Source organism: Rhipicephalus microplus, chromosome 3 (assembly GCF_043290135.1).
Source record: "Rhipicephalus microplus isolate Deutch F79 chromosome 3, USDA_Rmic, whole genome shotgun sequence".
Taxonomy (NCBI): domain Eukaryota; kingdom Metazoa; phylum Arthropoda; class Arachnida; order Ixodida; family Ixodidae; genus Rhipicephalus; species Rhipicephalus microplus.
Genome location: NC_134702.1, coordinates 257,008,101 through 257,021,935, shown reverse-complemented (window position 1 = coordinate 257,021,935; position 13,835 = coordinate 257,008,101). Strand labels below are relative to the sequence as shown.

The window sequence follows — 13,835 nt, the reverse complement described above, 5'->3', positions numbered from 1 at the left end:
TGCCCAAGCCATCCATGTTCAAAAGAGCACCATCAGTCTGTCTTTGCTGCATTTGCCTCTGTGGTATGCTTTGCCCTTCAGGCTAATGATTTCGATGGCCGCACATTAAAAAAGAAGCTTGTTTTGTCAGCATTGTGAACCATCGACTGTTCCCACGTTCACACTTTCCGCTTTTCCACTTACCATCTTGTAAGCGATGCCATGCCTCTTGTGGAAACAGTCGAACCAACTGTTTAATCTTGCATATTCAGCGATGTCCAGTTTGTAGGCTGTTTCCATTGCCTTCTTGCATAAAATGCTGCTAGGAAGTTGATTCTTGCAGTGCAAGCTTGCTTAAACCAACGTTTTCAGAACCAGGTAAGTTGCAAAAGTCCCCGCGTCAGCCGACCCGTTGCGCGGCGCCGTGACAGCTTCCAGTTTGGTGGCACTGGCGGAGCAGCAAGCTTCTTCTAGCAGACAAAAGCGCGTAGCCAGCGCGACGAGACGCTGGAGCAGTTGTTCAAAAGGGTGTTTGTCGAGCTCGCAGCAATGCAAAATTTGAATAATATCTAGCACTGGTAAGACAAAGACAGTATAGCTATGTCTTTGTGGACAGCTCACGAAATACGATCGATAATTGGCGAGTCTCTCCGTTGCACTATAAAAAATTAACAATGAGGTGCATTTTCATGGCATAGTTCTTCACTTCCATTTTTTGAAGTAAGCAGCTTTCAGTCTGGCGGCTGTCGTTACTTGCAATTCTTGAGTGATATCGTCGTGTTGGCACTACATGTCACAAATCTAATCCCGCTGTAGAAAAAAAAAAACTGTATTTATTATATACATGCACTGCAGTGAAACAAGTTTTCAGATATTACATGTACAGTGTGGTGCAGATGGACTGCACTAATTGTTCGCAGTCTGTTTTTGGCCTTGTCGCTATTTAGGAGATGTGCGTCCGATTTTGGTTAATGTGTACAGGCGATGTTCCGATGTGATCTCTATAGAAAGTTTGGGAATATCTCGCATACGCGCAACAGTTCTTTCAGGCTCCCAATCACCTGCCTGTAACCTGCTAAAGTTTCTTGCCAAGTCATAGCAATGTAGCCCAAAATTAGCTACATAGCCAAAGAGAAAAATGCAACTCCAACTCTAACACGAAATAGCCCAGCAACGCATGGCAACTAACCGCAACATTCACCGCCAATGGAGGACTGGAGGAGTGAGTGAAACTTGATGCGACAGCAGTGCCACATTTATGGCTGATGGCGGCGGCATCGTGCAACATAACTAAGTTTTGCAACTTACCTGTTCTAGAAACGTTAGTATGGTAAGGTAAACCCCGCGAAAAATCGAATTTGCAATTTTCACACCAAGAAATTCACTGTACTTTGAGAAACAAACCTGTGGAAGCTTAACGTTGAGCTGCCGCTCCAAGTGGTTTAAAAGCCACGCCGAAGTGCACCGCACACCCTCTGGCGTAAGCAGTATGCTCACGTTAAACTTCGTTTTTCTCAAGTTGTGTTTTCTGTGAATTTTGCAACTACAATGTACCTTTTCTCAAAACGTATTGAATCGATATTGATGAAATTTTGTATGCATGTGCTATAACAAGTAAGAAACAAACTGAACTAAAAAATATTGCCGATTTCATAAAAAGTGAAGCTGAAAAAAAATTGCACTACAATACACACCCTTGGTGGCATTGTGCAATTAGTATTTTTTTTTTGTACAGAAACTTCATGAAAATTATAATATTTTTTTAGTTCAAATGTAACTTATGCGTCTACAAGAACATGGTTGAATATGGTTACATTCCTTTTATTAGTTGCTGAGAAAAGGTACATTGAATAAATGAACCTCCTTTAAAATTTGGGAGTGGGCCATAAGAAGAATAAGCAACCTAGGCATAAAAAAAGGGTGTCACTTGATACCCAGTGGCATTTCTTGTGAGCACGTAAATTTTTATGGGACTACTTGCAGTCATTTCTAAGATATTACGCTAAAACTGGCATATATACCATTTACTCTACCGTACTACCTTAAACCAGGTGAGAAGAGCCTCATCGAGGTTCCCGTGCTTGGCAACTCATTGAGGTTCCTGTGCTTGCTTGGCTTTCGGGCCGAAGAAAGCCATACTACTTGGCACACTGCAAAACGTTGCTGTTTAGCGTTGATGGTGGCAGTTCAAGGTCTTTGGCAATGTTGAGCTTTTCTTGCACGGGATGCTTGTCGAGTTCTTTATGTACATCCAGCTTTTCTGCAAGGCAAAGCGCTTTTCGCTTGCATAATGCCATTAAGGCACGACAAAGATTGAGTTGACAAGTTCAACAGTATTCAAGAGGCTTAACGCACTGAACAGCAATTGAAGACGAGTCATGACTCCATTCAAAACGTGTAGCAATGGTTTTGTATGACGACTGACTGTCATGCACTTCTGGTATTCCGTAGTGAAACTTCTGCTGCAAGCACAGTGATGGTGATAACACTTTTCACAAATGTGTCATCTAGGGGCAGCCTCTTAAACTCCCCTGTGCCGTAGCCAAGCTAGGCCAAGATTGTCAAAAGTAAACTCAAAATGGCGTTGGCCGGGCAAGTTCGGCGTGCTAGGTTGCGGTGCATCATTCAGGAATGCGCCCACAGTTGTGACATAAAGCAAGGTTCACAATGCATCAAATTCTATGGGAGCTATGCTGAGACCGATTAAAAGCAACATAATAGCCAAGAAAACTCAGCAGTGAAAAGTACAGAATCGCACTGTACTTGCCTACATTGTTTTAATTACTATTACTCAATGGTGAGACGCATATTGGGCAGCATGTGCCACCTACAAGAGCAGATGTGTATGTGGTCAGAAGCGTGTGCTAGTGGCAAGTCCTGACAAGTGCCATTTTATGCTTTTTGTGTTTGTTTATTTGTTGCTCATTAGTAATATAAACATGCTTCTTCTTTCAGTCCATGTGTGAAGAGGTGTCCTTAAGGAAGTTACAAATCTGGAGCCTCGTGAGCATATCTGCACCTAAAAAGCTCAGGTGAGTTCCTACTTGCCTGCATATCAATTCTCAAATGTAGAGGCATCCACAAGATGTAAAATCTGAGTATGTAGTGAGAAATTGTCACAGCTGTGAAATTTTCCAACGCCCACTACTTCTTTATTATTTGTTCAATGATTACCCTACATTTCCCGAAGGCATTACAGCAGGGGGGTTACAGCATTTCAGACAACTTATTCCCCTCTTTAATGGTTTTATCAAAAACTGATTCTGCAAATAGGTTCATCTTAGTATGCAATTCTCTTATTTTGAAAACATGCTAAGTTCTAGATGGATCGAAATTAGGTTCCTTAAGGTATTTTAGATGTGAAGCAGCTCTTTTACTATCCTGTCTAACCCAGTTCCTCTGCACTGGGGGGGTGCCAATTAGGCCATGGCCGTAATCCCGTGGCACTGGCAATGTGGACAGCGCGATCATGTGGCAGTCCGGACATGTTTCTAGCTAGCGTGCGCGCACCTTTCCCGGCCGTTGCCGGCGTTGCGAGTTATCAAAGTCGATCGCATTCGTGAATGATGACATCATGCCTGGAACTCCGACGGGGCATGAACCAGGGAAGCTGAACGCAAGCGTCGGCAGTGGAAGAGCAACGACACCGACGAGGTGCAAGTCAAGAACGCCGATCGCGTTCGAGTATTGAGACGGCGCACGGGTTCCACCGACGAGATGCAAGCCGAAAAAGCCAAGCGCGAGCATCTTCATGTCTCTCCTCCCGTGTCTTCGTGTTTCAAACTAACGTTTACTCCAGTAAACACTACATCGAGTTTCCATTCAAATCATTCTTCCAGCACCCACTTCTACGGCCGTTTCAATTGGGTCTACGCCATGCGCACCGCTGCTGCTTCGCATTTCATTAGGGTTCTCTTCAGGGAGATGGTTCATAGGTTTTTCTTTGTTTATTCCTATTTTATTATTAGTATATATCTGAAAAAATAACTTCAGTCACAGTCTTTGCTTTGCCAATGAGGAGAAAGCAGTTCCCACCCAAGCTCATTTTCAATTTAAGTGCAGCTCTGCCCTCTCTTTTACTGTCCCAAGACAAACCTGACCGCCAGTTTTTTAATTTTCTCAATTTCATCAATTATAGTCACCTGCAAAGGGTCTCATACGGCACAAGCATAGTCTAGTATAGGTCAAACAAATGTTAAACAGGCTCTCTTTTTCATGTTAAGTTTCATAGTTTTTAAATTGTGTGGAATAAAGCATAGCACCCTTCCAGCTTTCTAAACCATATTGTGCACATGTGCATTCCATGAGCAGTCAGATGAAAAGAGTACACCTAAATATTTATAGCTGACTGCTCTTTTTATGTGATCGTTGTTTAAAACATACTCCATCTCGATTGGTTTCCTATTTTTTGTAAAAGAAAAGTGGACACCCTCTTTATTATTCAGTTTTATTTTCCAATTCTGAACACGTTCCTAGTCAGTTTGCAGTTGGGTAAAATCACTGTCACTCGATCTTTACTTGTCTATACAGAGCACTCTCGTCTTCAAACAATCTAATGTGTCATAAAATACCGTATTTTCGCGCGTATAACCTGCACCAAAAACCAAAAAAATTTAGTGGCAAAGTGGAGGTGCGGATAATACGCGGGGTTTTTTCTATAGTGCTGCTTCACAGCAATGCGTGTTGTGCTGTGAAGCCCCTTAACAGTGTAGCGAAGGCTACGGAGGCGGTTTCCGCAAATTCGTGTTGCTCCGCAAGTAGCACGGCAGCTTGCGGCCGATTTTGGTTTCGTTTGCTTGCATAATTTAAGCGTTTAGAAAAACATTTGGGGAGAGACAATTCGGTTGTTCAGTGTAAAATCTCACTGTCACACCACAAGTATATTTTTTGGACGTTCGCAGCCACTCAGTGACCCTCCACATGTCCCTACGTCACAGACGCTACGTTTACTTTTGGAAAGGGCTTGCCGAAAAGGTGGTGCTGTCTAAGAAAGTTTCATAATAACTAAAGTAAGTTCCATAATAAATAAAGAAGTATTTATTTCAGCAAGGCAAATGAGATATTATAGTGCCTATAAAGATATTATCAGTAAATTAATGTACTACATTTTGACGCGGTAGCAGGCATGCATTTCAGCTCTGTTGTTTCCAGGGTGCTGTTACAGTGAACTAGAAGGGGTAGTGCTGTCAAGTTGTCGCCGAGTGTGAGCACTCTTTATCTCTCTGATACTGCTAGTTCTCCACATCTCGACCCGTTCGCCAAGCCTAAGTCAATCTGTTCTGTCACCATGAGTAGCGTACGGGGGCAGGCCTTCACGGCACAGCAAAAGCTTAAGATCACCCCCGTCGCCGAGGAATTCGGAAATCGCGAAGCGGGAAGACGGCACAATGTGGACGAGTCCTGCGTGCGACTGTGGAGAAAGAAGAAAGAGAGCCTACAAGCCGGGCACCGCGACCGTAGGTCATTTCGTGGCCCCAAGACCGGTGCCTACCCCTAGCTGGAGGCGGAGCTAGTAAAGTTCATCGAAGATGTGAGAAGCAGGGGTCACGTCGTATCGACCGAGATGGTCCAAGTGGAAGCGCAGCGACTTTCGAGGCAGCTAGGCCTACCTCACGAGTTCCTTGCGAGCCGGGGATGGCTGCACCGCTTTATGAAGGGGCAAGGGCTCTCAATCGGACGGGGGACTACAATATGTCAACGCTTGCCGGCTTCTTATGAGGAGAAGCTGCTCAAGTACCAGAGATGTGTAATTGTTCTGCGAAAGCAGCACAATCACATTTTCTCGCAAATCGGCCATGCGGATGAAACTCCTGTTTATTTTGAAATGCCGTTGGACACAACGATTGAGAAGACGGGCAGCAGTTCGGTGAGCATGCTGACCGGTGGGAACACGAAACTGCACATCACAGTCTTGCTTTGTGCCCTCGCCGACGACACACAACTGCGACCGTACGTCATCTTGAAAAGGAAAACTCTATCAAAGGTTCATTTGCCTGCCGGTGTGGCGGTGCGCGCACACGAGAATGCGTGGATGAACAGTGACTTGTTCGTAGACTGGATCAAGACGGTATGGCAAAAGAGGCCCGGTGCGATGCTCCCAAAGAGGTCCATGCTCGTTCTTGACTCGTTCGGCGGCCACACAACAGAGGAAGTGAAGGACCGCCTTTCACGCAACGGCACCGACTTAGTTGTTTTACCCGGTGGAATGACGTCAATGTTGCAGCCTCTAGATGTGTCACTTAACAAGCCCTTCAAAGAGCATGTCAAGCGCTATTACGCGGAGTGGATGGCCGAAGGCTGCTACGACTTGACGCCGACAGGACGAGTCCGAAGGCCTGATATTGCCCTATTCTGCAAGTAGATTGTCGAGGCATGGAAGGCCATTCTAGGTGAGATGGTGCGAAAAAGTTTGAAGAAATGCTGCATCACAAACAACATGGATGGAACCGAAGATGACCTTGTGCATAATAGTGAGGACTGCGGCTCAAGTGATGGCTCTAGCGAGAGCAGCAACAGTGAGTGAATTGTGACTGGCCTTGCAGACAGCGTATTCTGCTTGCTAAATGAAGCTTTTTCTGTCTACATATGTGCTATGTTGCTTGAGCAGTAGCTTTTGTACAGCCTTTTCTGTATATCAAATGTGCCGGCAATACGCGAGGATTTTTTTGTTTTCTTTCTCGGTGAGCTGAAAGGAGGGGTGCGGATTATATGCAGGGGCGGGTTATACATGCAAAAATACGGTACCTGCTAAAATATCGTTTATATGAACTAAAAATGTCATGTCAACACTATACCGATGTTATGTCAACAGGTGCTCAGGGCTTTTGCCGTATGAAATGACGCATAGTCGGCGCTGCCAGAAATAATTTTCTATCCATCTAAGAACAGTGGAATCTATGTTTAGTAAAATAAATTTATTGCAAAAAAGTGGATGTGTTACCATGTGAAATGCTTTATGGAAATGTAAGAAGATACAGTCAATTTGTCGCCCTGAATCAATATCGAATACCAGATCATGATGAAACTCAACCAGTTGTGTGGTGCATGAGAACCTATTCCCGAACCCATGTTGAACATTCGTTAAGATATCGTTCTTAATCTGGTGTTTCATTTTTGCAAAGTACAAAATGCGTTCCATTGCCTTGCACACTATCAAGGTTCTCTTAATCTTCTTTTGACTTCCTCTTTGGATTTGGCAGAACATGAGCTGTTTTCCAATCAACCGGTAGTAGGCCTGTTACCAAGGATTGTTTTAAATTATGTACAGGTAAAGTGAGGTGGGTCAGCCCAACATCTCAAAATAAGCGGAGAAATTGCATTTGGGCCAAAAGCTTATGTTTTACCTGTTTACTTTTCGATACCACTTACTGTAAGCTCAGTTCGGATCATTGGAGATATGCTACTGGCATTGGGCAAGTAGGAAAACTCCTGTATTGGCAAAAAGACGGATTTAAAATAGGCATTAAGGCAGTTTGCCTTGTCTCCATCATCTATGATAGCTTAGTCATTGTAAACATTTTCATTTATTTCAATACTGTCAGAGCGAGAGGTCTGAATGCATTGCCAGAAATGCTCAATAGTTCAATAAAACCAATATTTATGCTATCTTAGTCAACTGCATAAAACTTGCACTACATTATACTGGTCATAGGTAGCATTCCTAATTAACTACTTAATTGTCAAATTTGTAAGGATTTTGCCAAGCAGTATCCATCTGTCATGTAAACTCTCGAATGTGGACATGGACCAATGAACACTCCTTAAAGGGATATTCAACAAAAATTAGAGAAAGCTGACAAAACTTTGCAATTTTACTACGAAGATGCGACTGTTTTGATAAGAGTTAATTTCCCATATTTTTTAACAGTTGGCTGTATTTCTGATGGATTGTTAGTGCACGGCAGCTACACGCGAGCAGGAGCCGTCACGTCAGAGAATCGCCGAGGCACATACACGAGTTCTCGCCCCCCTCTTCGTTTTTTCTACCTCTCCTTTATCCCACTCTGCCTTCTATGAAAGCACTGATGCTTTGCCTCAGCTGAGAACATTGTTCGCAATCGATGCTGCTCGTACCGGTTCTGGGAATTGTATGGGGGTGATTCCACGAGAGATCGACACGGGTCCAAAACTTGATATTTTAGATTTCATTGAGTATTTTATACTTCGTGCACCTCTCACCAGATAGCCCAAAAGTCAATTTCGTTTTATTATTAACGGCATAACTTATGAGAAAAAAAATATCAAACTTCACCAACACGGAGGCACCAACTTCGTCACCGGTCATTTTCAAAAATTGCAGATGCTATAAAAAGACAAATATTTTTGTTTCAAAGAAGATATTTTTTACCTGAAATGTATGTCTAATGAAGAATAAATTCATATGGTTTCAAGTTTGCAGACCACAAAAAAATAGCTGTTAAGAATGTCTAATTTTGCGACAGTTTAAAATAAGTTACGTATTCCTCTTTTTTTTTCTTCGAAAGTAATGCAAGCAGCGTTCTCAAACTTGACACGTTTTAAGGATATAGTGTGTTCATTAGGTACATAAATTATTGCTGCCATAGGGCAAATGTAAATTCTTATATATTGCCTCAAAATTCTCATATTGGCAAAAGTGTACTTCACTGATATTTGAATAATAAAAAAATCCTATCTTCGATTTTTCTTAAAATCTCGTAAATAGACAACCGAAGGCCATCATACAGTAATATAGAAAAACATGTTGCATTATTTTGTTTTTAGCGACAATATTCGTGGTACAAATCAGAGCTTTTCGAGAATGCGCTGATAAGTTGAGAAATCTAGAAATCAGAACGGAAAAGTGGCAATAAGCTTCAAATGCCAGTAAACGTGACTGCATTTGGTGAAGAAAGGCTGTTTTAGCACTGTGACAAATACGTACCAATGAAGGCGCATTTATTCTCCTGATAACACAGCTCTAATTAAGGAAATCTTCGACACTGTAACTCAGTTGCAGAACATCTGTCTATATTTGCAGATAAACTCAAACATGAAAATGTTCCAACGCAAGTGTTGGGTCTCGCTAGAAAAAGCATATGCGCTTGAAGTACCCTCACTGGTATTTTGGTGGTGACTTCGTGAAACAAGAGATGCCCTCAAAATGACTGCATCTTTTGCAGATCACATTTAGCAGTACGTGACGCTAACAAAACACGACCACCATCAGTGCCCTCAGATGTGCTTAGCCAAACATGCCAAGAACGTATGCCTGGAACACGTGCCAAGGATTTCCACTGGCTCTTCTTAAACTGATAAAATGTTTCTAGCTCGTCTGCATTTGCACATAGCTTGACATTCTTGAGCTTCACGCGCCACCATTTGGGATGCTGACATAATCACAGCTGAGCTTGCCGCTCTGAGGTTGTAGAGCGTAGCCTGATGCTTTAGTAGGCCACCATAGTCGTCACAAGAGTTCTTGCCATGTCCTATGGCCGAAAAAATCCACTTTGTTGATATATGATCTTTCTGAAATAACTCGAACAACTGGTACTTGTTTTTGAAGTGACTGCATGCATCATCAGAAACATAAGTAACATGCGTGTCAGGCTTAAGTTGTTCCTTCATATAGTTGTGGATTATTTGTAGAGCAAAACAGGCATGTGCAGTATCATGGCATGTGTCATCGCTGATGACGGCAAAACTTTGAATTGATTGCTTCCTTGTGACGACACATGTGAATATAGACATCTGTCTTTTGTGCCAGTGATATGACTGTACCTCATTTGGTAAAATGGCTGTCCAATTTTCGGCGAAATCAAAGTGAAAAATGCAAAATTCTTTTTCTTGGTTCTCTTTCGCCTGGTGTATTGCTGATTCTTGAATGTATGTGATGTAGTCATGGGTAATCCACTTCACAAACCATAGACATAGCTCTCGCAGAAAAGCACTTGCCTAGGCTGTTTTTTTTTCACTAGATCGCCATTTTCCCATACTGCATAGGCTACCTCAAGATCTTCAGGGATTCCTAAACATGTGGCTGTCAGAGTGTCCTCCTTAGCACAATAGTCATAATGGTCATAATGGCCTAAAAAAACAATCACTTGTAGGGGAGCTGCAAAGACATAGTTCTTTCAAGAAATCCGTCGTGTAGGCACCATCGGTGACGTCTTGTAGGGCAGAAACACACTCCGTGGCATTAGCACAGTATATACAAAGGCACACTTCTTGTAGTGGTGCAAGAACCCACTTCGGCCTCAGTGAATAAAACTTTGAGAGCCCAATAGACGTGTTCGGGTTAGCTTCTCTAAAGAGACTGTAAGCCTCTTGCACTGAACGGGTCATAAACCTTTTCGAAACAAGCTCCTTTTTTTCCATGAATAATAACAGATACTACATCTTTTTTGTTGGGACTCTGCCGAGAGCAGCTATACTCATCTTTGTAGTAGTAAGCCATAGCTGCCTGGACGTCCATTGGGTTCAGCCGTGTCCTTTTTACCGCATTCGGTGCTAACCATATCCCGTGTTTTGCGCGCCAGCGTCGGGATCTGTATATCATGTAAGCTGACAAGTTTGGTATAAGCGCTTGGAGTTTTCGGCGCTCTATATCGCTCGGCGACAGTGTCAACAAACTCATGCGCTCTTGATACGAAGAACACGCTTCGTAGGCTTGCTTGAAGTTCTTGAACCAATGGGCACACACACTGCATTTTAGATCTGATGGTTGAAAGTGGCGGTTACACACGTTACGGAAAACATAAGGTAATCTGAACAAAAAACTATCCCGGCTGAAGTGGTCTGCCATCGCCACGCTCCTTGAGGCTCAAATTACTAGCAATGCAACTATGCGTGAAACCAGCAGCACGAAAGTAATCTATCTGTCGCATGTTCCTATGTCTCTCACCTTTAATGAGAGCAGACGTAAAACAGCGTGCGCAAGTATCCGCAGTGCGAATGCAAAGCTGAAGCATAGTACGTTAAAATTAATTTCACAATGTTTTTGTCCATAAAATTACGGGAGGCGTAATCTACGTCCCCACTTTGAACCATATGATCTGAAGCATTGCCTCCGAGATGTGGCGCACAGCGATTCATCTGTAGAGCAGACGACAGATGACAACTTGCCCTAAAGCGTGTTCTTCAGTCTAATGCGGCAGTCTTCATGCCCCAAATGATAAAAATTTGTTATGAATCGTTTATGAACTCATTCAACATTGAATTCTCTTACCCAACGTGTTGCAAACACATGGCCGTCACAGCAGCTCCATCTGTGTGTCAGTAATGGAGAGGCACCACATATTAGAAGTCTCAGTGCTCTACGTATAAGAGTGAATTCAGATACTGTAGAATATCGTGTTCAAAATAGTTACTCCTATCTGCTAAAACAGCCTTTCTTCACCAAATGCGGTCACGTTTACTCGCGTTTGAAGCCTATTGCCGCTTTTCCATTCCGATTTCTAGATTTCTCAACTTATCAGCGCATTCTCAAAAAGCTCTGATTGGTACCACGAATATTTTCGCTAAAAACAAAATAATGCAACATGTTTTTCTATATTGCTGTATGATGGCCTTCGGTTGTCTATTTACGAGATTTTAAGAAAAATCGAAGATGGGGTTTTTTTATTATTCAAATTTCACTGGAGTACACTTTTGCCAATATGAGAATTTTGAGGCAATATATAAGAATTTACATTTGCCCTATGGCAGCAATAATTTATGTACCTAATGAACACACTATATCCTTAAAACGTGTCAAGTTTGAAAACGCTGCTTGCATTACTTTTGGAGAAAAAAAATGGGGAATACGTGACTTATTTTAAACTGTCGCAAAACTAGACATTTTCAAAAGCTATTTTCTGAAAATCTACAAACTTGAAACTGTATGATTTCATTCTTCATTAGACATGCATTTCAGGTAAAAAATATCTTCGTTGAAACAAAAATATTTGTCTTTTTATAGCATCTGCAATTTTCGAAAATGACAGGTGTCGAAACTGGTGCCTCCGTGTTGGTGAAGTTTGATATTTTTTTTCTCGTAAGTTATGCCGTTAATCATGAAACGAAGTTGACTTTAGGGCTACCTGGTGAGAGGTGCACGAAATATAAAATACTCAATGAAATCTAAAATATCTACTTTTGGACCCGTGTCGATCTCTCCCAGGGGGAGTCACCCAGGGGGAGTTGAGCCCGTCCAGAGATGCGGGTGATGGCTGGCATTGTTGGCTTGCTCGTTTCGTGTGGGTTTGCTCGTTTCGTGTGGGTCACCTCTTGTACTTCACGTTGTGGCCGCTAGATGGCGAGTTTCTGAAAAACGCATTGAATTTATTATTTTTTTCTAGTTTCTTCCTGGATTGAAGGTTGTTTCTATCGATTTCGTCATCGATCTTTTTACTTTGGTTGAAAATCTTGGCGGTGAGAATTCTGTTGAGTATCTCTTAAAACACATTAGAATAAAACCAAGAATATTGTTACGGTGCATCATCGACAGGAGCAAGCGTGGCACTTAGCGAAGATGAAGAAGACGCCTGTGCGTTAGGCGCTTGCACGAGAGGCAACTCAGACATCTTGTTCGGCTGCCGACTCTCGGTGGACGCTGTCCTGTAAGCCAAGACCTCGCTCCGTCACATTTGGTGGAAGCGTGCTGGGTAACCGCCTCGCAACGGAACTTCGCAGCGGCCGACGTTTGAAGGGTCATTCCACAACGATGACGGAGAGTACGGCGTCTGCATCTGCTCCTGGTGTTCCTGCGGCCGGAGATGATGCGGTAACTACATCTCCTTCTGCGACCACAACCTTTGTGCTCGAACCCCCGCGGGATCCTGGCACGTTCAGCGGTTCCGGCGATCCAGATGAAGTTGACGTTGAAGATTGGCTGGCAGAGTACGAACGTGTGAGTACTCGATACCGATGGGGCCCGACTCTTATGCTGGCAAACCTGTTATTCTATCTTAGGGGAACCGCCAAATCGTGGTATGAGAACCATGAAACAGAACTTGTGAGTTGGGCAGTGTGCAGGGAGAAAATGCTAGACCTGTTCGGAAAGCCGATTGGAAGAAAAATGGCCGCGTACAAAATGCTCGCGTCTCGGGCGCAGACCTCGACCGAGTCTTACGTCTCCTATATAGAAGATGTGTTGTCGTTGTGTCGCAAAGCCAATGCCGATATGCCGGAGGCTGACAAGGTCGGGCATATTCTTAAGGGGATTGCGGATGACGCATTCAACCTCCTCATCTGCAAAAATTTTTCTACAGTGGACGCCATTATAAAAGAATGTCGGCGCTTTGAGCAAGCGAAGAGCCGGCGGATTAACAGCGTGTTCACCCGCCTTCCGAATACGGCTGCAACATCATCTTGCGAAGACCGTGCAAGAACACAGCCACCACCTCTAGATTCATCGGATCAGGTGACCCGAATTGTACGGCGCGAACTTGAAGCCATTGCCTCTGCTCCGGCTCACACCACTGCAAGTGACACCACCCCACTCACTGCTAACATGGTTCAAGCCATCGTCCGCCAAGAACTCGCCAGCATAGGTATTCCCTCGGTGTGCGCTTTGCCCAGCCCGCAGCGAGCTTCATGGCGTCCACCCTCGTCCTATCGCGAGCAGCAGTTCACGGCCCGATCTCGCGACCCTGCGGCGTGGAGAACCGTCGACAATCGACCAATATGTTTTCATTGCCACCGTATCGGTCATGTCATCCGTTACTGCAATTACCGCTGGTCCTCGCCACCTCGGACTTCATCTCAACCTCACTACCGACAGGACAGCACCGGCTTCGCGTCTGCCGTGCAGCCTTCTCCGCAAAACAACTACCGAAGGTTCAACAGCCGATCTCCGTCACCGCATGGTCATCAGTCGCGTTCGCCTCCAGGACGTCGCCAGTCGTCTCGCTCACCGC

At 43.8% G+C, this 13,835-nt stretch overlaps 1 protein-coding gene across 1 annotated transcript in view; it reads left to right on the top strand.

Moving 5' to 3' along the window:
• The window catches only part of LOC119168537 (endothelin-converting enzyme 2), a 260,418-nt gene that overhangs the window by 218,497 nt on the left and 28,086 nt on the right, over nt 1-13,835 (top strand). Inside the window, exon 17 of the mRNA XM_037419939.2 lies at nt 2,935-3,011. Coding sequence (XP_037275836.2) covers nt 2,935-3,011 — 77 coding nt within the window. The remainder of the gene's footprint in view (nt 1-2,934; nt 3,012-13,835) is intronic.